This window comes from Hypanus sabinus, chromosome 9, assembly GCF_030144855.1.
Source record: "Hypanus sabinus isolate sHypSab1 chromosome 9, sHypSab1.hap1, whole genome shotgun sequence".
Classification (NCBI taxonomy): Eukaryota; Metazoa; Chordata; class Chondrichthyes; order Myliobatiformes; family Dasyatidae; genus Hypanus; species Hypanus sabinus.
In genome coordinates, this window is record NC_082714.1 from 21,599,432 (window position 1) to 21,619,229 (window position 19,798).

Consider the following 19,798-nt stretch of genomic DNA (forward strand, 5'->3'; position numbering starts at 1 on the left):
TGAGGTTGTTGCAGGAGCGGCTGAGACCTACAGAGTTAAAGTGTTTTCTGAACTCCTGCCAGGGCTGGCAACGGTCGCAGCTGGTGAGTGACTGTCTCTACGGAATCAAGTTTGAAATGAAGACGGAGAGACTGGAGAAAGTGATTTGGAACCAGTGTGAAGACTTATGAGTTGAAGAAAACAAAGGAAGTTGTCTGACTGAGGGCAACAGTAAACTGAGAGCCTGGAGAGGGGAGTTTGCGGAGGTGAAGAAATTGCTGACAAATCTCGGAAGAGGGAAGCAGAAGCTTGAAGGGAACCTGAAGATGACCATCGACAATTCAAATGAAGTGCAAAACCTGAAAGTTGATCTGGAAGAAGTCACGAGGAAGAATACGGCTTCAAAGGATGATGTGCTGGATGTGTGGTACATGCTGCCTTTTGCTGCCTTTCCCTCGATTGAGGAAGAGACCTTTGGCCCTTCCCCCACTGAGTCAGGTGTAGTGGGGAGGGTTAGCTGTGTGCAGTGGGGGGCATGAATGAGAGGTTGAGAGAGGAGTTGGTAGTGGGCCCAAGGTATCCCCAGTTGTGTCCGAGCCTGAAGGGTTTAGGTGAGGGGGTATGGAGGTCTCAGAGGGTTAGGAAACTCCCAGAGAAGTTGGCTTCTGTAGCGCCTGAGGAACAGCGTGTGAGGTTTACTGTTTGGGAAGCAATGTCACTGTTTGTGCCTGGGTTAGGGTTTGTGTTGGCAGGAAGAGTGGGCAAGTTATTTAATAGTCATGAGGACATGACTTTTATTTGCTGGGAGGGAGAGTATAAAGGGTTTTTTTTTTCTTTTTCTTTGTTACTGCGTATGTTAATCAAAATGGCTTCTTTGTTTTGCTAAAAGTAGGAATGCTTCTTTGTTGCGAGAGAGTGCTGGAAGCTTGTTTGGGTTAAAATTTACTGATAACGAGAATTGTATTCCTTTGTAAACCAATTGGGATTAATGTTGTTCTGAGTCTGTAAGCTATTGTTGGCGGGCTTTTGGGGAGATCGGCGTGAGGGGGTGAGAGAGAGAGGACGCGATGCTGTAAACTGGGCGAGGAACGGACCCCAGGCAGGGGTCCGAGGCCAGGAGGTACCCCGAGGAGAGGAGACGAAGATAGATGTGCTTGGTTGACCACTTCGGGTGGTCCTGAGCTGTGGGTCGAGGAGTTCGGAGGGGATCGAATGGTGGCCAGAAGACTTCAGTAATTGAGCTCCAACAGTTGTGCACGAAGTGGTTTGGACTTTGATAAGTTTGGCGCCTTTTCATTACTTTCTTTTCCTTCATATATACTGTTTCATTATTAATCAATTAGTTCTAGAAACCTTTATAAATTGTACTCATTTAATCGCATATGGTGTACTGTCTGTTTTTGGGCGAGGCGGGGACATCACACAGCATCCACACCAGCTGATTACCCAGTTTGGCGGGGCCGAAGGCTGCTCCCCCTAGTCGAGAATGAGCTGAGCGAGCCTGAGGCGACCCAGGGGGTTACATCTGTAATGTACTGGGCCATAACCTCTACCTTTTGTAGGATTTTATTGTAACTTTTCTGCACCATGATTCTCTGGCCAAGGAAAGTAAGTGTTTGTTATCATTTTGTGGAAAAACTGTCAGGCCTGCAGAGTTTCAGTCTGCTAACTAAACTCAGGGGACAAGATTTTAATTCAATAACTTCACTAAACCTGTTTAAACATCGCTTGCTGCTTCAGGGTACAGCACGCACATGTGGGACTATGTAAAAACAGGGAGGAAGGAAACAGAATTTTATTGTAAGGTGGGAATCATCACTGACAAGTTTATTAAAGTGTCCTGCTGTGATGGGGATTAAATCATTTAGATAAACACATCGCAACAAGAAGGGTGCCCTCCAAGAGGAGGAAGATAATGAACGAGAGAATGTAGCAGGGCTTAATCCAAATGCCTCCCAAACAACCGTCACAAAATTAATTCATTTGCTCTTTATGCTTTTCTGAATCAAAACCAGCCACAGGCAAGGCATGACAGCACCAGCTCACCCTCCATCTGTTTCTTTTTATTAAGTGTCCATACTAGTTACAATTAAGCTCTGATCTCATGTTTTATGCAAACAACAGATTCAATTCTTTCAAATGGTCGGTTTTGTCTTCTCTGTCGTAAACTCTGGTTATGTAAGCAGATGAATTTTTTGACTATAAAAAATAGTTCCCTTGTTCCAGTGAGTTTGTACTGGGAAGGTTCGATCTTAGGCTTCTTCCTTTATTTGCAACAAGTTGAGAGGGGTCTAGACAATGAGGGTCCAGAGTAGGGTGTGTTTTATTAAGAGAAACGATTGGACAGGCGAGGCCTGTACTCACTGGAGTTTAGAACAGCAGTGAGCAAGGTCCTAACTAAAAGAAAATCATCATGAGAGGCCTTAACAAAAAATGGATGTGGGAGATTTTAAAACTAAGGGTCACCGTTTTAAAATGAGGACAGAGATTTTTGTTTTATTTGTCTCTTTCTCAATGGCTGGTGGAAGTAGAGTTTTTAAATATCTTTAGGGCAGGTTTAGATAGATTTGTAGTAAGCACAGGGGTGAAAGGTCAACACAGATGGAAGGGAAGATGCACTTGAAGTTATAATTGACTCATAGGGAATGGGGGAAGAGCCTAGCCTTGCTTCTAGTTTATATATTTGCTTATTCATTTCCTATTTTTTTTGTCTTCAATGATCATTGACTCAACTCCCCAGCTCTGGGTTAGAAAGGGGAGATATTTTTTTATGGCATCGTTCAGTGTCTTCTGTTAGGTGTCTGGGAGTTTTACTTTAGAACAGGACTACAATCACTCACAAGACCCACATGGTCACAAAACCTGTCATCATCAAGGTTACCCGTGAATAAATCCATGATCTTTTCCAGAAATGGGAAGGCAGACCTTGGGAAACAATAGCTACCACTTGCAGCCTCAACGTGGCAAAAATCTTCCGAGGATTAACTAACAAAACATTGATGTCAGTACAGTAAATAATGGGAACATGATCAAAAGTTTCATCAGTGGAGGACATTTTAAGCAGTGTTTAAGGGGGTAAAGAGAGGTGGAGAGATTAAGGCCTTTGGCAGTTGATGGTATGGTCACTAATGGTGGAGCAATTAGGTTTGTGATGAGTGAGGAAGCTGATCAAATGTGACCGGATTTCCCAGAGGATTGCAGAGAAGAGGAAGTTATTCATGGAAGATTTCAGCCCGTGCTGTAATAGGAAAACCGTACAAACAGAACAGAATACAGAATTGAGACTTCAATAAGGTGACATCAAGAAGTACAAGAAATTCTGCCGATGCTGGAAATCCAGAGCGACGCACACAAAACACTTGAGCAACTCAGCAGGTCAGGCAGCACCTATGGAAATGGATAAACAGTTGACGTCTTGGGCCACGACCCTTTTTCAGGACTGGAAAGGAAGGGGGAGGATGCCAGAATAAAAAGGTGAGGGGAGGGAGATGGAAGATAGCTGGAAGGTGATAGGCGAAGCCAGGTGGGTAAGAAAGATAAAGGGTGGGAGAGGAAGGAACCTGATAGAAGAGGAGAGTGCAGCGTAAGAGAAAGGGAAATAGGATGGAACCTAGGGGAAGGTGATAGGGAGGTAAGGAGAAGAGGTAAGAGGCCAGAGTGGAGAATAGATGAAGAGGAAAGAAGGAGGAAAAAAATACTGGAAGGAGATAACTTTATTAATAAGAAGAATTCTAACATGTCATGTGATTAAAAACTCTCTTGCCCATTTGTACATATAATGAGTTTACTCACCCAGACCATTTTCGCAGTCTGTAAAGTCTACGCAGTGTACTCTCCGGTCTACCCCATAGGGGCCCAGTATTGTCCTGGAACAGAAGACACAAACCAAAACTGAGTCCACCTTATTTTGAGACCAAGCAGGATAAAATCCTAGAAGCCATTGAGTGGCATCGATGTAGAAAAATTGTAACTTCAGATTTAACAGGGTATAGAGTCATAGAACGTTACAGCACTGAAGCAGGCCCTTCGCCGAACTATTAATCTGCCTTGCTCTATTGATCAGTGGGATACTGGGCTTTCAAAACTAAATCAATCGCAAACAATTAGATCCTCCATCTTTCTATCCAGAATAAATTCCATAGTGGTTATAATTCAAGATTACTTTGTTGGCTATACACCTTTTGCTAAGATCAAGTGTAGTTTCCTTTGGGACATGTGACGATCGGAAGGCGGAGAAGGTTTTGCGCTGATGCAGCGGTGGATCCCAATGCTGATTGGCTCCCAGTCTAACACCCCTTTCCAGCAACGACGACGACTACAGCAGTGAACAGGATGGCTGAAGACAACAGCGCATCGGCCCGAGGCCCGGGCATCAAGGATGTTTCTTAACATTTTCTGAAATATACTGCTAGTACAATAATTTAGGGGTGGCACGGTGACGTAGGGGTTAGCACCACACTTTACAGTGCCAGCAACCCAGGTTCAATTCCTGCCACTGCCTGTCAGGAGTTTGTACGTTCTTTCCATAACCACATGGGTTTCAACTGAGTGCTCCAGATTCCTCCCACAATCTAAAGAAAGACCTGCTGGTTGGTTGGTAGGTTAACTGATCATTGTAAATTGTACTGTGATAGGCTAAGGTTAGATCAGGGGACTGCTGGGTGGCACGGTTTGAAGGGCTGGAAGGGCCTATTCTACGCGGTATCTCAATTAATTAATTTTCCAATTTTTATTACCTACAGGCTCTCTCCAGGCTTTGAACGCCTGACATATGGACACCAAAGATACTGCCTGTCTTGCTGAATATCGTGTTTTATTACATTCGATTGAAGGGTGCTAAGTAAATGTAGACTGGAGCAGCATGGTTGCACAGCGGTTGGCAAAACTCTATTACAGTGCCAGTGATCCAGGTTCAATTCCGCCACTGTCTCCAAGGATTTTGTACGTTCTTCCTGTGAGTGGTTTCCTCCAGGTGCTCTCACATTCCAAAAATATACAGATTAGTAGGTTAACTGGTCACGTTGTCATTGGGAGGCGCAGGCTCGTGCTGTATAAATAAGTAAATAGATCTTCACTTTTATATGCACTTCCCTCATGTTATCATTATTCTGTGAGGGTATGCACATGTAGTATTGCAGAGCAAAAGTCCTTTGATACTATGGAGATTTGTATAGAATTGGAAGTTCAAAACAAATGTGAATTATTCAGTGTACAAACTGGCCTTCAGCCATTAGATACCCAGTTCACTTCACCATTATATAACCATTTACACTGATCACTTCTTATTGGCCCCCTCATTCCAGTCAACTACCCCCAGATTTGGCCCCTCACTTACACACCCACATGTTTGGAATGTGAGGGGGAACCATTCACAGGGAAAACAGGCAAACTCCGTGCAGACACTATCAGAAGTTGGGATTGAACCTGCTAGAATATTGAAGTCAGGATTGGACCCAGGCCATTAGAGTTGTGGCTTCTCTAATAGCTGTGCCGCTGTGTCACCACGTTCGTCCGAATTTTGCAGAATGCTTTGTTTCTATATGAATTTACTATCCATAGCACAGGAGGAAATCTTCCATGAACGTATGTGTTCACACATAACACAGCAAGCCACTTCCTCTCTGTGGTGAACTATGTGCCTGTCTGGACACGCCCCCTGCTGACTGCTCCTGTGGCTCCTCCCACAGGCCCCTGTATAAAGGAGGTCTGAGGCCTGACACTCGGCCTCAGTCTCCAAGACATTGTATGATAGACACTCACTCCTGGTTCCTTCTTCCAGTCAATAAAAGCCGATATCTCGCCTTACGTCTCAGTGTGAGTTATTGATGGTGCATCACTCTCCTCCCCACCCTCTGAAGTATTCACACATTTTCATTCAGATCTCTTGTTCATCTTGAATTTAATTGCTCCATCTTCAGTGTCCTTGTCTTCAATATCCTGACCATTTTCCCCCTATCTTTGCCCCTTAAGACATAAATTAAAATGTACCTCTTTCACAAAGCCATCAACTGCCCTATAATATCTCTTTCAGTTGCTTGTGGTCAATATTTTGGATGTTAAAGCTCAAGTCAAGTGCCTTAGAAGACTTTAGTAGCTCCTATTTGCACACATTAAATGTTCAAAGAGAAGTCGTTGTTTTCTCAGGGTCTGACATCCTGCTGGGGGTTGATTTCACAAACAGTGGTTTAATTTATAAAATTGACGTGTCCTTATTCACTGGTAGCTTCGATAATGACTGTGAGCACTGTTGTCAATGGTAATGTGAAAACAAGCCAACTTCACACAGACCCTGCTGGTTGGGATTGTACTTGAGTTACTGGCATTGGTCAGAAGCACTCTGTCCCCTGTGTCACAATACCATCCACAAAGAGTGGGACAGGGATGCAAGTAAATTTCAGAGAAACATAAAAACAGAAAACCTACAGCACAAGACAGTCCCTTCAGCCCACAATGCTGTGCCAAACATGTACTTACTTTAGAAATGACCTAGAGTTATGCACAGCCCTCTATTTTTCTAAGCTCCATGTACTATCCAGGAGTCTCTTAAAAGACCCTATCGTATCCGCCTTCACCGCAGTCACCGGCAGCCCATTCCATGCTCTCACCACTCTCTGAATAAAAAACTTACCCCTGACATCTCCTCTGTACCTACTCCCAAGCACCTTAAAATTGTGCCCTTTCATGTTAGCCTTTTCAGCCCTGGGAAAAAGCCTCTGACTATCCACACGATCAATGCCTCTCATAATTTTATACACCTCTATCAGGCCACCTCTCATCGTCCTTTGCTCCAAGGAGAAAAGGCCAAGTTCATTCAACCTATTCTCATAAGGCGTGCTCGCCAATTCAGGCAACATCCTTGTAAATCTCCTCTGCACCCTTCCTGTAGTGAGGTGACCAGAACTGAGCTCAGGACTCCCAGGACCAGGGTCCAATATAGCTGCAACGTTACCTCTTGGCTGTTGAACTCAATCCTATGGTTGATGAAGCCAATGCACAGTATGCCTTCTTCACCACAGAGTCAAACTGCGTAGCAGCTTTGAGTGTCCTATGGACTCGGATCCCAAGATCCCTCTAATCTTCCACACTGCCAAGAGTTTTATCATTAATACTATATTCTGCCATCATATTTTATCAACCAAAATGAACCACCTCACACTCATCTGGGTTGAACTCCATCTGCCACTTCTCAGCCCAGTTTTGCATCCTATCAATGTCCGGCTGTAACCTCTGACAGCCCTCCCCACTATCCACAACACCACCAATCTTTGTGTCATCATCAAATTTACTAACCCATCCACTTCCTCATCCAGGTCATTTATAAAAATCATGTAGAGAAGGAGTCCCAGAACAGATCCCTGAGGCACACCACTGGTCACCGACCTCCATGCAGAATATGACCCATCTACAACCACTCTTCGACTTCTTGTAGAATGCCATAGGGTTTTCCTTAATCCTGTCCGCCAAGGCCTTCTCATCACCCCTTCTGGCTCTCCTAATTTTATTCTTAAGTTCCTTCCTGCCGGCCTTATAATATTCTAGATCTCTATTATTACCTAGTTTTTTTGAACCTTTCGTAAGCTTTTCTTTTTGACTAGATTTTCAACAGCCTTTGTACACCACGGTTCCTGTACCCTACCACCTTACCCTGTCTCATTGGAACATACCTATGGAGAACACCATTCAAATATTCCCTGAACATTTGCCACATTTCTGCCGTACATTTCTCTGAGAACATCTGTTCCCAGTTTATGCTTCGAAGTTCCTGCCTGATAGCTTCATATTTCCCCTTACTCCAATTAAACGCTTTCCTAATTTGTCTGTTCCTATCCCTCTCCAATACTATGGTAAAGGAGATAGAATTGTGATCACTATCTCAAAAATGCTCTCCCACTGAGAGACCTGACATCTGTCTAGGTTCATTTCCCAATACCAGATCAAGTACAGCCTCTCCTCATGTAGGCTTATCTACATATTGTATCAGGAAGCTTTCCTGAATACACCTAACAAACTCCACCCCATCTAAACCCCTTGCTCTAGGGAGATACCAATCAATATTTTGGAAATTAAAATCTCCCACCACGATAACTCTGTTATTATTACACCTTTCCAGAACCTGCCTCCCTATCTGCTCCTCGATGTCCATGTTACTATTGGGTGGTCTATAAAAAAACACCCAGTAGAGTATTGACCCCTCTCTGTTCCTAACTTCCACCCACAGAGACTCAGTAGACAATCCCTCCATGACTTCCTCCTTTTCTGCAGCCATGAAACTAACTCTGATCAACAGTGCCACACCCCCACCTCTTTTGCTTCCCTCCCTATCCTTTCTGAAACATCTAAAGCCTGGCACTCGAAGTAACTATTTCTGCCCCTGAGCCATCCAAGTCTCTGTAATGGCCACAATATCTTAGCTCCAAGTATTGATCCACGCTCTAAGCTCATCCACTTTGTTCATGATACTTATCGCATTAAAATAGACACATCTCAAACCATCGGTCTGAGTGCGTCCCATCTCTGTCACCTGCCTCTCCTCCCTCTCGCACCACCTACAAGCTTTCTCTGTTTGAGAGCCAACCATCCCTTCCTCCATCTCAATGAATGTAAAATGAATTTAGGGCAATCTCAACATTTACAAATTTTCTTCAGCAGCCTCCATTTGTCTAATGTGCTGATGTTTTTTGTCTAAATAACTTCCACTGCATTGAACTTTCATTTTGTATGGATGACTTGTGAACTGCATGTGGAGACCCAAGGTGAGGACTTCTTCAGCTAGGTAGGTCCTAATGAAGGGTCTCGCCCCAGGAACACTGTCTGCTTATTCCCTTCCATAGAAGCTGCCTGACCCGTTTGCTGATTTCCTCCAATATTTTGGGTGTAGCTTCTGCATTGCATCTGCAATCTCTCTTGGTGTTTATAAGTAGGTTCCAGGCTTTGGAGCCATTTGCTAGGTACCATCTTTAGAAAGGCAACAGTTACCTTAATGTGGTGAACTACATATACCTGTCTGGACACGCCCCCCCACTGACTGCTCCTGTGGCTCCTCCCACTGACCCCAGTATAAAGGCGATTGAGGCCTGAGCCCGGCCCTCAGTCTCCAGGATGTAGTATGGTGGTCAATTGCTGCTTGTTCTTTCTTCCAGTCAATAAAAGCCGATATCTCGCCTCACGTCTCAGAGAGTTATTGATGGTGCATCACTTAACTTATAGGATATACTTTCTATTGATTATTATGAATAAAGTATATTTATTTCATGCAAATAATGCATAAAGATATTCACAATAATTTTCAGTATTAACAGATGCTGTGATACAACAGGGTTGGAGGAAGTAAGAGTTCACACATCCCTTCCTAGAGCCAGAAATATCCACCAGGTTTCTTGTCGATTTAATTCTTCAGTTCTTCGCACTATACAAAAATCTGGGAGAACTCCCATGGGAAAACTACCAAGGCACAATAGCAAAGGTCGAAAGTAAACAAAACATCAATGGAGGGGCTCTAAAAAAGTTGAAAATCATTTCAATGACCATCAAAGTAAAAAATTATTATCAAAGTACATACAGTACATGTTGCCATAAACAGCTGAGATTCATTTTCTTGCAGGCATTTACAGGAAAATAAATTAGAATAGAATTTATGGGAAAATAAATACATGAACAATATTGGCAGACAAACAATATGCAACAGAAGACAAATTGTGCAAATAAATAAATAAATAAATAAAATGCGGAGAACATTCTTATCCTTCATTGGACTTTTCCTTTATTGGTTCAGTGTGCACTCTTTTTACAGTCACCATTAAACACAATGGTAATTATTGCCCATGTAAAAATATGTTCTTTAGACAAAAGGGCCTGATGTTTCTATAGATTCAGCCTAAATTTTGCAACAACATTCATCCAAGACTGGACACCAGGAGCAGAACAGTAAGGAACTCCGGCCTTAAATTCCAGCTTTGGCATCAGTTTAAAATTCTTAAAGCTGGAAGTCTGACCATGGATCCAGGAACACACTGGATTGTGTTAATCACCATGTTAAGCTTCAACACCAGGTGCAGGAAAAGTTATTACTTATCAACCACCAGGCTCTTGAACCAGTGGGATAACTTCACTCAGCTTCACTGACTGTTATTTATTGCTTATTTATTTATTATTATTTTCTTTATTTTTGTATTTGCAGTTTGTTGTCTTTTGCACATTGGTTGTCTGGCCTGTTGGTGCGACCGTTCATTGACTCTATTATGCTTATTGGACTTATTGAGTAAGCCCACAAGAAAATGAACCTCAGTGTTGTACATGGTGACTTACGTGTACTTGAATAATATTTTTTCTTTGAACTTCTGCTAAAGGTACTTGCTTGTGGAGTTTAAGGGCGGCATTAATTTGTAACTTTTTCCAATTGCCAGGACACTAATAACACTTTAAAAACTTTTAATATTTAAAAATCTGAATAATTGAATTCAGTATATGAACAGACCCTTCTGTGTAACTGTTAGAGATTTTCAGTTACTTAAAGTTCTAAGTTTCTCACAAATATAAGGCTAATGATTAAAAATGCCTCCCTTTTATAATAAACACAATTTCAACTGAATTACTCACTGTCATATCACCACATTTAAGCACCAAGGAAGCACTTTAATGCCATAAAATCCTCCAACTAAGAATGCTGTTCTAAATTGCTCCCCCAACACACTCAATGAATGTCAAGTTTAAATTTAATGCTGAGTAAATGAGTTTGAGCAGAAAGAAAACTCTCAATATTAAGTGCACTTTACATCATTGTTACCAACTGTGCTCAGAGAGGAGACTTTACACCACAAAATGTGCTGATTCAAGGGAGCAGTGGCATGATTGGGAAACTGTATGTATGGTCATTTTATTAGTATGCACTGATTTACACCCACCAACAAGATGACAAATACACAATACAGCTTTTCTAAACTTTAGCAGAGGAATATAATGGTGCAAGTTTAGCAGAGATTTGCGCCAGTTTTCACAGTCCATTGGTGGGTGAATTCCCACCTATTTTCAATGTCCATTATTTACCCCACAACTTAGGCAGTTCCTGTATCACTGTCTAACAGGAATCAGCAAATCCAACAAACTGTTCACCTCACTTAAGAAAGCAAATACAATTTTGAGAGGGACATGATTAACCACAGCATTCACAGTGATCAGTGTGAAACACCTGATCTGTGTAAACTACAGATTACGTTATGAAGCAAGAATGAAGTCCTTGAGAAATGACCTTATAGGCAGCATATAACAAGATTAAAGGATACCGACGGACAATAATAGCACACTAGCCCATCTTAATTCATCTGCCCAAAATGACCTGCTGTTCCTAATTAAATTAATTCTGGGTCTTTACTTCCATAGAAATATATGATTGCTCATTCCAAGAGCCCATTGCATGATCAGTGGAGATGAGTTTCTCTGATTTACTTTTATTATGTTTGAACTTCTATCTACTTGTCCTTATCTAGTGATTATTTTGCCTTCGTAAATTTCTTTACTATGGTGCCATTTGAATATTGAAAGGCCTAGATAGAGTGAACATGAGAGGTTGTTTCCAATAGTGTGGAGGTCTAGGACCAGATGACAGTCTCAGAATGCAAGGACATCCATTTAGAGAAGGATGAGGAAGAACCTTATAGTCAGAAGGTGGTGAATCTGTGGAACTCATTGCTACAGACCAGGGTCATTGGGTCTATTTAAAGCAGAGGTTGATAAGTTCTTGATTAGTAAGGGCATCAAAGGTTATGGGGAGAAAGCAGAAGTATGGGGTCGAGAGGGATAATAAATCAGCTAGGATGGAATGGTGGTGCAGACTCAATGGGCTGAATGGCCTAATTCTTCTCTTATATCTTATGGTTATCTACAATTCCCCTTATAAAGTTTTGGCCAGAACAGAACAATCTCTAGTCGAGCATTATATTCGTCCTAGCAGTGTGAAATTCATTTTTATCTAAACCAGGAGATTGAAAGTCTGGCTCGATATATTTTGTTTTCAATTTAAGATGGCAAACTGGCAGCGAATGTCATGGCTTCTCTGACAGCATACATATTTCAGACAATATTACAGTGTTGGAGAAACAGTATGTGCCAGAGGGATCAAAGGCAAGATCTGTTTGGTTATGGCTAAGACACAGTAGAAAAAATGTTAACCTGCTGGATGTTCGGCACCAACAACTGGGAGAAAGATATGAAGCAGCACATACAGAGAGTGATATTTGAGAGTTCATGAACCACTCCTCGCTATTCTTTTGTGCTATTTATTTATTATTTGTTGTAGGTTATAGTAATTAGTTGTGCTTGCTTTGCACTGCTGCCACAAAACAACAACTTTTATGACTTACATCAGTGACAATAAACCTGATTCTGATTCTAAGAAATTACTGAGAAGTGCCAAAACTATATTGTGGTTCTGGAGAATGTCAATTACGTTTATGTAAACAGAGACAGTAATAGAGTTGAGGCAGTGAGGATGAAGTATTTCTGAAATGTGTTCAGGATCATTTTCTAAACCAGTGTGTATAATTGTGAAGGCCCAATTGGCTTCATGGAATGAGATGCACCGATTTTGGTTACTAATGGAAAAAGGAAAAACCATCCAAAGTGAAAATAATTGGGGGAAGTTCAGAGTTGATTTGAACCAGATAAGCTTAAAACATACGCTGAAAGACATAGCAGAACAAAGGACCAACTCCAAGAAAGAGATAGGTCAGACATGCACGAGCACATTCCCAGGAAGAGCAAAGACAGAAAAGAAATCCAGAGCTCCCTGGATGACAGAGAGAGATAAGTTTTTTTAAAAAATTGGCTGTGTTTGCCAACTGTAGGTTTATAACCTGCAGTTAGAATCAGACTGATTACAAAATATTCCAGGGCATGTGAAAATCAAAATACGAAAGGTAAAGAAGGTGTATGAGATTAGCTGCCAATATAAATGGGAATCTAAATGTATAGACATATGAACAGTACAGAAGCTCATCCGTGGGGGTGTGGGGGCTACCGAGGACAAAAATGGGAACTTATACACAGATGCTGAGAGCACATTTAAGGTACTAAATGGCTATTTTATACCTGTCTTCTCCAGGGAAGAGGGGGTTCCGAATATAATTATCAAGTATAATTGTGACATGGGTTTTAAAAAAAACAAAATTGATAGCAGAGAGGTATTAGGAAAGCTGGCTGAGTTTACTGTAACACACATGCAAAATGCTGGAGGAACTCAGCAGGCCAGACAGCATCTATGGAAAAGAGTAAACAGTCGACTCTTGATATCCTGATGAAGCTGAAACGACAGCTGTTTAGTTATTTCCATCGATGCTGCCTGGCCTGCTGAGTCCCTCCAGCATTTTGTGTTTGTTGCTTTGGGTTTCCAACATCTGCAGATTTTTTCTTCTTTGAATTTACTGTAGGTCACCAAGACTGAATGGAAAGCTCTTGAAGGAAAATGGAGGAAAGTGTGAGCAGTGACTATGAGTTTCTTTGAGTACAGGGGTGGGTTTGCGAGGACCAGAGAGCAGGGTATGTCACATCATTGTTCAAAAATGGGAGCAAGAATAAGCCCAGAAACTACAGCACAGTCGCTTCAACTTTGATTTTATTTATTCATTTACAGGATGTGGGTGTCACCAGCTAAGCCAGCATTTATTGCCCATCCCTGGTTACCCTTGAGAAGGTGGTGATGAGCTGCCTTCTTGAACCGCTGCAGTCCCTGAGGTGTAGGTACACCCACAGTGATGTTAGAGAGAGAACTCCCTGATTTTGACCCAGTGACAATGAAGGAACGGCGATATGTTTCCAAGTCGGGATGATCAGTGATTTGGAGGGGGATTTCCAAGTGGTGGTGTGCCCAGGTATCGGCTGTTCTCATCCTTCTCGATGGTGGTGGTTGTGGGTCTGGAAGGTGCTGCCGTAGGAACTTCGGTGTGCTGTTATCGTGCATCTTGTCGATAGTACACACTGCGACAACTGTTCATCGATGGTGGAGGGATTGGATGCTTGTGGAAGGGGTACCAATCAACTGGGCTCCCTTGTACCGGATGGTGTTGAGCTTCTTGAGTGTTGACGGAGCTGCATTCATCCAGGCGAGTGGCGAGTATTCCATCACACTCCTGACCTGAGCCTTGTAGATGGTGGACAGGTTTTGGGGAGACAGGAGGTGAGTTACATGCTGCAGAATTCCTAGCCTTTGACCTGCTTTGGTAGCCGCAGTGTTTATATAACTAGATCATTTCAGTTTCCTGTCAATGGTAACCCCCCAGGATGTTGATTGTAGGGGATTCAATGATGGTGATGCCACTGACTGTCAAGGGACGATGGTTAGAGCCTCTCTTATTGGAGATGGTCATTACCTGGCATTTGCGTGGCTGGAATGTTACTTGCCACTTGTCAGCCCATATGCGGAAAAGTTTTTAGAAACATTGATCCAATACAGGATTAATGATCACCTTGAGTATTAACCACATTAATTAAGGCAAGGCAGCACAGATGAGATCATTTTAAACTGCTTGTTAGGTATTTTTGATGGGATAATGCACAGAGTTGATATGAGTAATGGAATCCAAATGGAATGGCATTACAGATACGCTTTCAGGAAAAGTTTGTATTAAATCAAATACTGTAATAATAAGGGGTTTGGGAGCATTTCAGAAGAAGCCACGTCTCTCTGTACAAAGTTGCAAAGGTCTCCAGGCTTTCCCTATCTATTTCTGTCTTGTGGTCCTCCTGAGAAGGACTATCAGCCCCTACTTGGCCTCCTACTATCAACGTTTCGAATCAGCTGAGGCGATGTGAAAGCTACTCGTCAAGACCAATATCTATGATCAAGCACTTTCCCGCTTTCACAATCACGTCTTTTAGATTCCCTGTTATAACAGCAATTTCATTCTCAAAATACCAGATTCCCAATGGTGCTATTGATTTAAAATGGGAGTTGATTTGTACTGCATGAAAAAACTGTTCGATTTAATGTATGTTCTACTCATGGGTACCAATAGAGTCTAGCTTTCCAATAACACGGCACAATCTATTACTTCGCTCCTTTTGTAGAGTCTGTGTAATTCCATGGCCCACATTCCAAACAGGCATGTGATCATCATTCCTCAGAGTGTGATCCAGCATAGTTCCCATCAGAGTTTCTCAGCCCTGTGGGTATCGTCTCATCTACACAATAATGGTGCCGTTGGACAAAGCAACCTAGGGTGACATCCTCCCGACGGTTCACAAAACTACTGCTTTCACTTCTTGCTCTTTCAAATCTGTTGGAGCCTGCGATCTACATTTTGGTAGTGTGTTTTCGGGCTAATGGAGCGATTTGCTGTCTCCAAGAGAGTTCCACGAAATTTCAAGCGAAGTGTGCAGACTGGAGGCCAAAGAGACCTAGAGACGGAGTGTGAGCCCATTATTGACTCCATTTCTCACAGATCTTGCTAATTAAAGCGTCAAAGAAGATGGAAGTCATCGATGCAAGAGTGGAAGGTGAATGGCGTCGGCTACCGACCTCGCTCCTCACCGCTGCCAGAGGAAGGTGTCTGCATGGTCCCTCTCTCCCTCTCATCCGCAGCTCCTGGAGGAAGTCTCTCCCTCTCCCTCAATACTGCTGGAGGATGGTGTTGAATCCTGGGTCTTGGAGGCAAGGTCTAGTCATCATGGTTTGTGGATTGGAGTCTATAGTTCGCGTTATAATGTGTTTCATCACGTGGCCACTCCTTTTTTGTTGTGATTTTGATCGAGGTGGAATGGCTCTGAGATTTCAAGTTGACACAGAGCTAGATTGAACTAAATTGAAGCTGAACCGAATATGGCTGAACTGGTTCGATGATTTTTGCTCTGGTATTTTATTTTCTGTGTTTTTTGCTCTTTTTTTTGCCATTTGCACAAATTTTTCTTTTTTCACTCATTAGGGGTTTGATGCTTTTCTTCGGAAAGGTTCCATGGTTTTCTTTCTTTCTTTCGTGGCTGTCTGTGGGAAGATGAATTTCAGTGTTCACTGTACATGTACTTTGATAATAAATGTACTTTGAATGCTGAACTTAGAAGAGGTCTGAAAGATCTTTTCGGGAACATCCCAACCTGCCTGTCTATTCCTGATGGAAAATGGTACTCCGCAGCCTACTTTGGGGAAAGATCCCAGAAATCTGTCACTCTGAAGTTGATCTTTGCCTTCTTATCACAAGACTGAATCTGCAAAATATTTAAATTTTATTCTCACTCCTTGAGGTTTGGGAGGTGAGGGTAGCAGGGGTACTAGAGACTGCCCTTGTTGCTGATTACATTTCAGGTCAAGACCCTTCATCAGGCCTGCCAGCTTCTACTTCGTCCCCTCCTCCCATCTTCTCATCCTGGCTTCTGCCCCCTTCCTTTCCAATCCTGATGAACGGTGTCAGCTCAAAACGTCGATTGTTCATTCCCAGCCATAGATTCTGCCTGACCTACTGAGTTCCTGTAGCATATTGTGTGCATAGCTCAAGATTTCCGGCATTGGCAGAATCTCTTGCATGTAAGTGACATTAACCAGGTGCAATGTTCTCTGTGGAACTTTGATCATAGTCCTGGGAGATGCAGCCATCCATGTAAACATAGGCACTTGTTCAGTCAGATTCTGTCACAGATAAGACGTGCACATGTTTTACAACACTCCCATTTCCCATAGTAAATTTGGATTATTTTCAAAAGGAATTCAATCTTCTTTTAGTGTTGCTAAGAGGATGCTTTTCGTCACATGGTAATTGGGTCAGTGGTGTATTGATACAACCATTCTATAAGCCTTCGTACTATGACAGACTACAAAATGAAGTCAGGCACCAGCAGCACGTTCCTTCCTGATGAATCCGATGCTTTCTACGCACATTTTAAACGGAAAGGATTGATATGTCACCCCTAAACCCCAAATCAGAATCAGATTTAGTATCACTGGCATATGTCGTGAAATTTGTTAACTTTGGGGCAGCAGTACGATGCAATGCATGATAATTGAGAGAAAAAGATAATTCTGAATTTCAGTAAATACATACATCTTAAATAGTTAAATTAAGTTAAATAAGTGGTGGAAAAAATTAGTGAGGTAGCGTTCATGGGTTCAGGTCTATTCAGAAATCAGATGGCAGAGGGGAAGAAGCTGTTCTTGAATCGCTGAGTGTGTGCCTTCAGGCTTCTGTACCTCCTACCTGATGATAGCAATGAGAACAAGGCATGTCCTGGGTGATGGATAAATGCACCTGAATCCACAGTCATCTTTGTAAAACATCCGTGATTCTGCTAGAGAAGTTTAAGTTGCAATGCTTGTGAAGCCATGAGACTGTTGGAGGCCAAAGACGATCTGTCCTGGGTTTCGAGGACACGTGCATGGGTGAGTGAGAGGGAGGTGTTGCTGTGCCACTTCATATACTCTGCTTTGCTGTGTTCTGTGTTGTTCCGCCGAGCACTGTGGGTATGCTATATTGGCAGCGGAATGTGTAGCGACACTCACCGGCTGCCCCCCAGCACAGCCTTTGGAGTGTTGCTTGTTAACATAAGAGGCACATTTCACTGTGTGTTTTGATGTATGTGTGATAAATAAATCTGAAGCTATTATTCTGAATTGCTTTGAGAGGTTGCTCATGGCACACATCAACTCCAGCCCTCCCAGACAACACTGATCCAGTTCAATTCATCTGCCGCTATAACAGGTGTATGGCAGATTGGATCTCCCCGGTTCTAAACTCACCTCTGGAGCATTTGGACAGTAAAGGCACTTATGCCACACTATTGTTTATTGACTACAGTAATTCTCACGACCCAACAGAGGGAGTCAACACCTCTCTCTGAAAACGGATCCTTAACATTTTAACCAACAGATCACATTCAGTATTGATAGGCAACAACACTTCCACCGTGATTGCTCTAAACTCTGTTCTGCATTCTCTGTCTCCGACTCTGCTTACTCTACACCAGTGGTTCCCAACCTTTTTTTGGCCATGCCTCACCTAATCACCTCTAAAATCCTGATGCCCCCTGTGGTGATATATAATTCTTATTATTCAAAAAGTGAACTCCTATTCACCTGGAGGAAGCCTAAAAGACCATTAACTTGGTTTAAACAAGCTTGCAAAGAACATGGCATTCATGAAAGAGAAAAATAAAAGAACCAAAGGATTGTTAAAGTTCTGAGGAAGAAATTACTAAGATATTGTAAAAGAAAAGAACATTAAGTGATATTAAAATAATAATAATAATAATTAATTAATAAAACAATGCCGATTCATTTCTACAGCATACAAAAACAGATACACCATTTAAAAGAGATGACGCAATGTACACACCTTCACACCACCAAGAACCGAAAGCTACTGCAAAAAGCAGCATTGGCGCGACCTAGTACGAGTTTCTTACGCGTTTGGACTTGTTCATTCGTTCCTTCCTACATCAGTCAATTCATTAATTTAATTATGAAAGCTATTTGATGGTTGTAATGATGGTGATACACTACATATACAGTACATATGCAATTACACATGTACATACACACAAGTATTTTTATGTATGCATACTGTATATACACATATGTATTAACTCGCACACACACTCACACTCACACAGACTTACTAGAAAAAATTCACTGTTAATAGCTCATTCTCGAATTGCCCCCCCTTAAAAATCAAATTGCCCCACGTTGGGAACCACTGCTCTACACTGATGACTGCGTGGCCAGATTCTGCTCGAACTCCATCCACAAGTTTGCAGATGATGCCACTGTGGTGGGCTATATCGCAAATTCTGATGGTGGAATACAAATAGAGAGCTTAGTAACATGGTGCCATGACAGTAACCAAAGAACGAATAGCCTCATCTTTCACACTTACTGTGTATCGAAAAATACAATGAAATGTGTTACTCATGTCAACAATTAACACCGTCTGAGGATGAGCTGGGGGCAGCTTGTGAGTGTTGTCGTGTTTCCTGCACCAACAAAGCATGCCCACAACCTACTAACCCTAGTCCACATGTCTTTGGAATGCGAGAGGACACCAAAGCACCTGGAGGAAACCCGTGTAGCCAAGGGGAGAAAGTACAAACTCCTTACAGACAGAGGTGGGAATTGAACCCCAATCGGTGCTGTAGAGCATTACACCTCAGTTACACTACTGTGCTGACCCATTTTCCTCCTTTCCCTCATCGTCAACAAAACAGCTGGTCAGAGAGTTCAGGAAGTGTGTGCTGTACGGGCTCCTGCCTGCATCAACGGCCCTGAGGTTGAAAGGGTTGAGAGCTTCAAATTCATAGGAGAGTATATCACTACAAGCCTGTCCAGGTCTGACCACTGCCAAGAAGACTCACCAATGCCTCTAGTTTCACCGAAGGTTAAAGCAATCTTGCATGCCCTCTTTGACGCTTACCAACTTTTAACAATACACTATACAAAGTAGCCAATATACAAAAGCCAGAATCACATACCAGGCTTCTAGCCAGCTGTTATCAGACAATTGAATAGGTACCTCCTGTATCTAATGAAGTGGACTTTGAGTGTTTGTTGGTGGTCTTCTGCTGCGGTAGCCCATTCACTTCAAGGTCCAAGGTGTTGTGCATTCAGAGATGCTCTTCTGCACCTCACTGTTGTAACGCATGGTTTCTTGAGTTACTGTCGTCCTCCTGTCAGCGTGAACCAGTCTGGCTGTTCTCCTCTGACCTCTCTCATTAGCAAAGTGTTTTTGCCCATAGAACCTCCGCTCACTGGATGTCTTATTTCTTGTACTATTCTCTGTAAGCTGTAAAGATTGTTGTGCGTACAGGAGTGAACAGGTGTAGCTAATAAATTGGCCACAGAGTGTATATT

At 42.5% G+C, this 19,798-nt stretch overlaps 1 protein-coding gene across 1 annotated transcript in view; it reads right to left on the reverse strand.

Moving 5' to 3' along the window:
* Positions 1-19,798, reverse strand: part of si:dkeyp-72e1.9 (syntaxin-binding protein 4) — a 123,190-nt gene that overhangs the window by 93,105 nt on the left and 10,287 nt on the right. Inside the window, exon 2 of the mRNA XM_059979208.1 lies at positions 3,772-3,845. Within this exon, the coding sequence (XP_059835191.1) occupies positions 3,772-3,845 (74 nt within the window). The remainder of the gene's footprint in view (positions 1-3,771; positions 3,846-19,798) is intronic.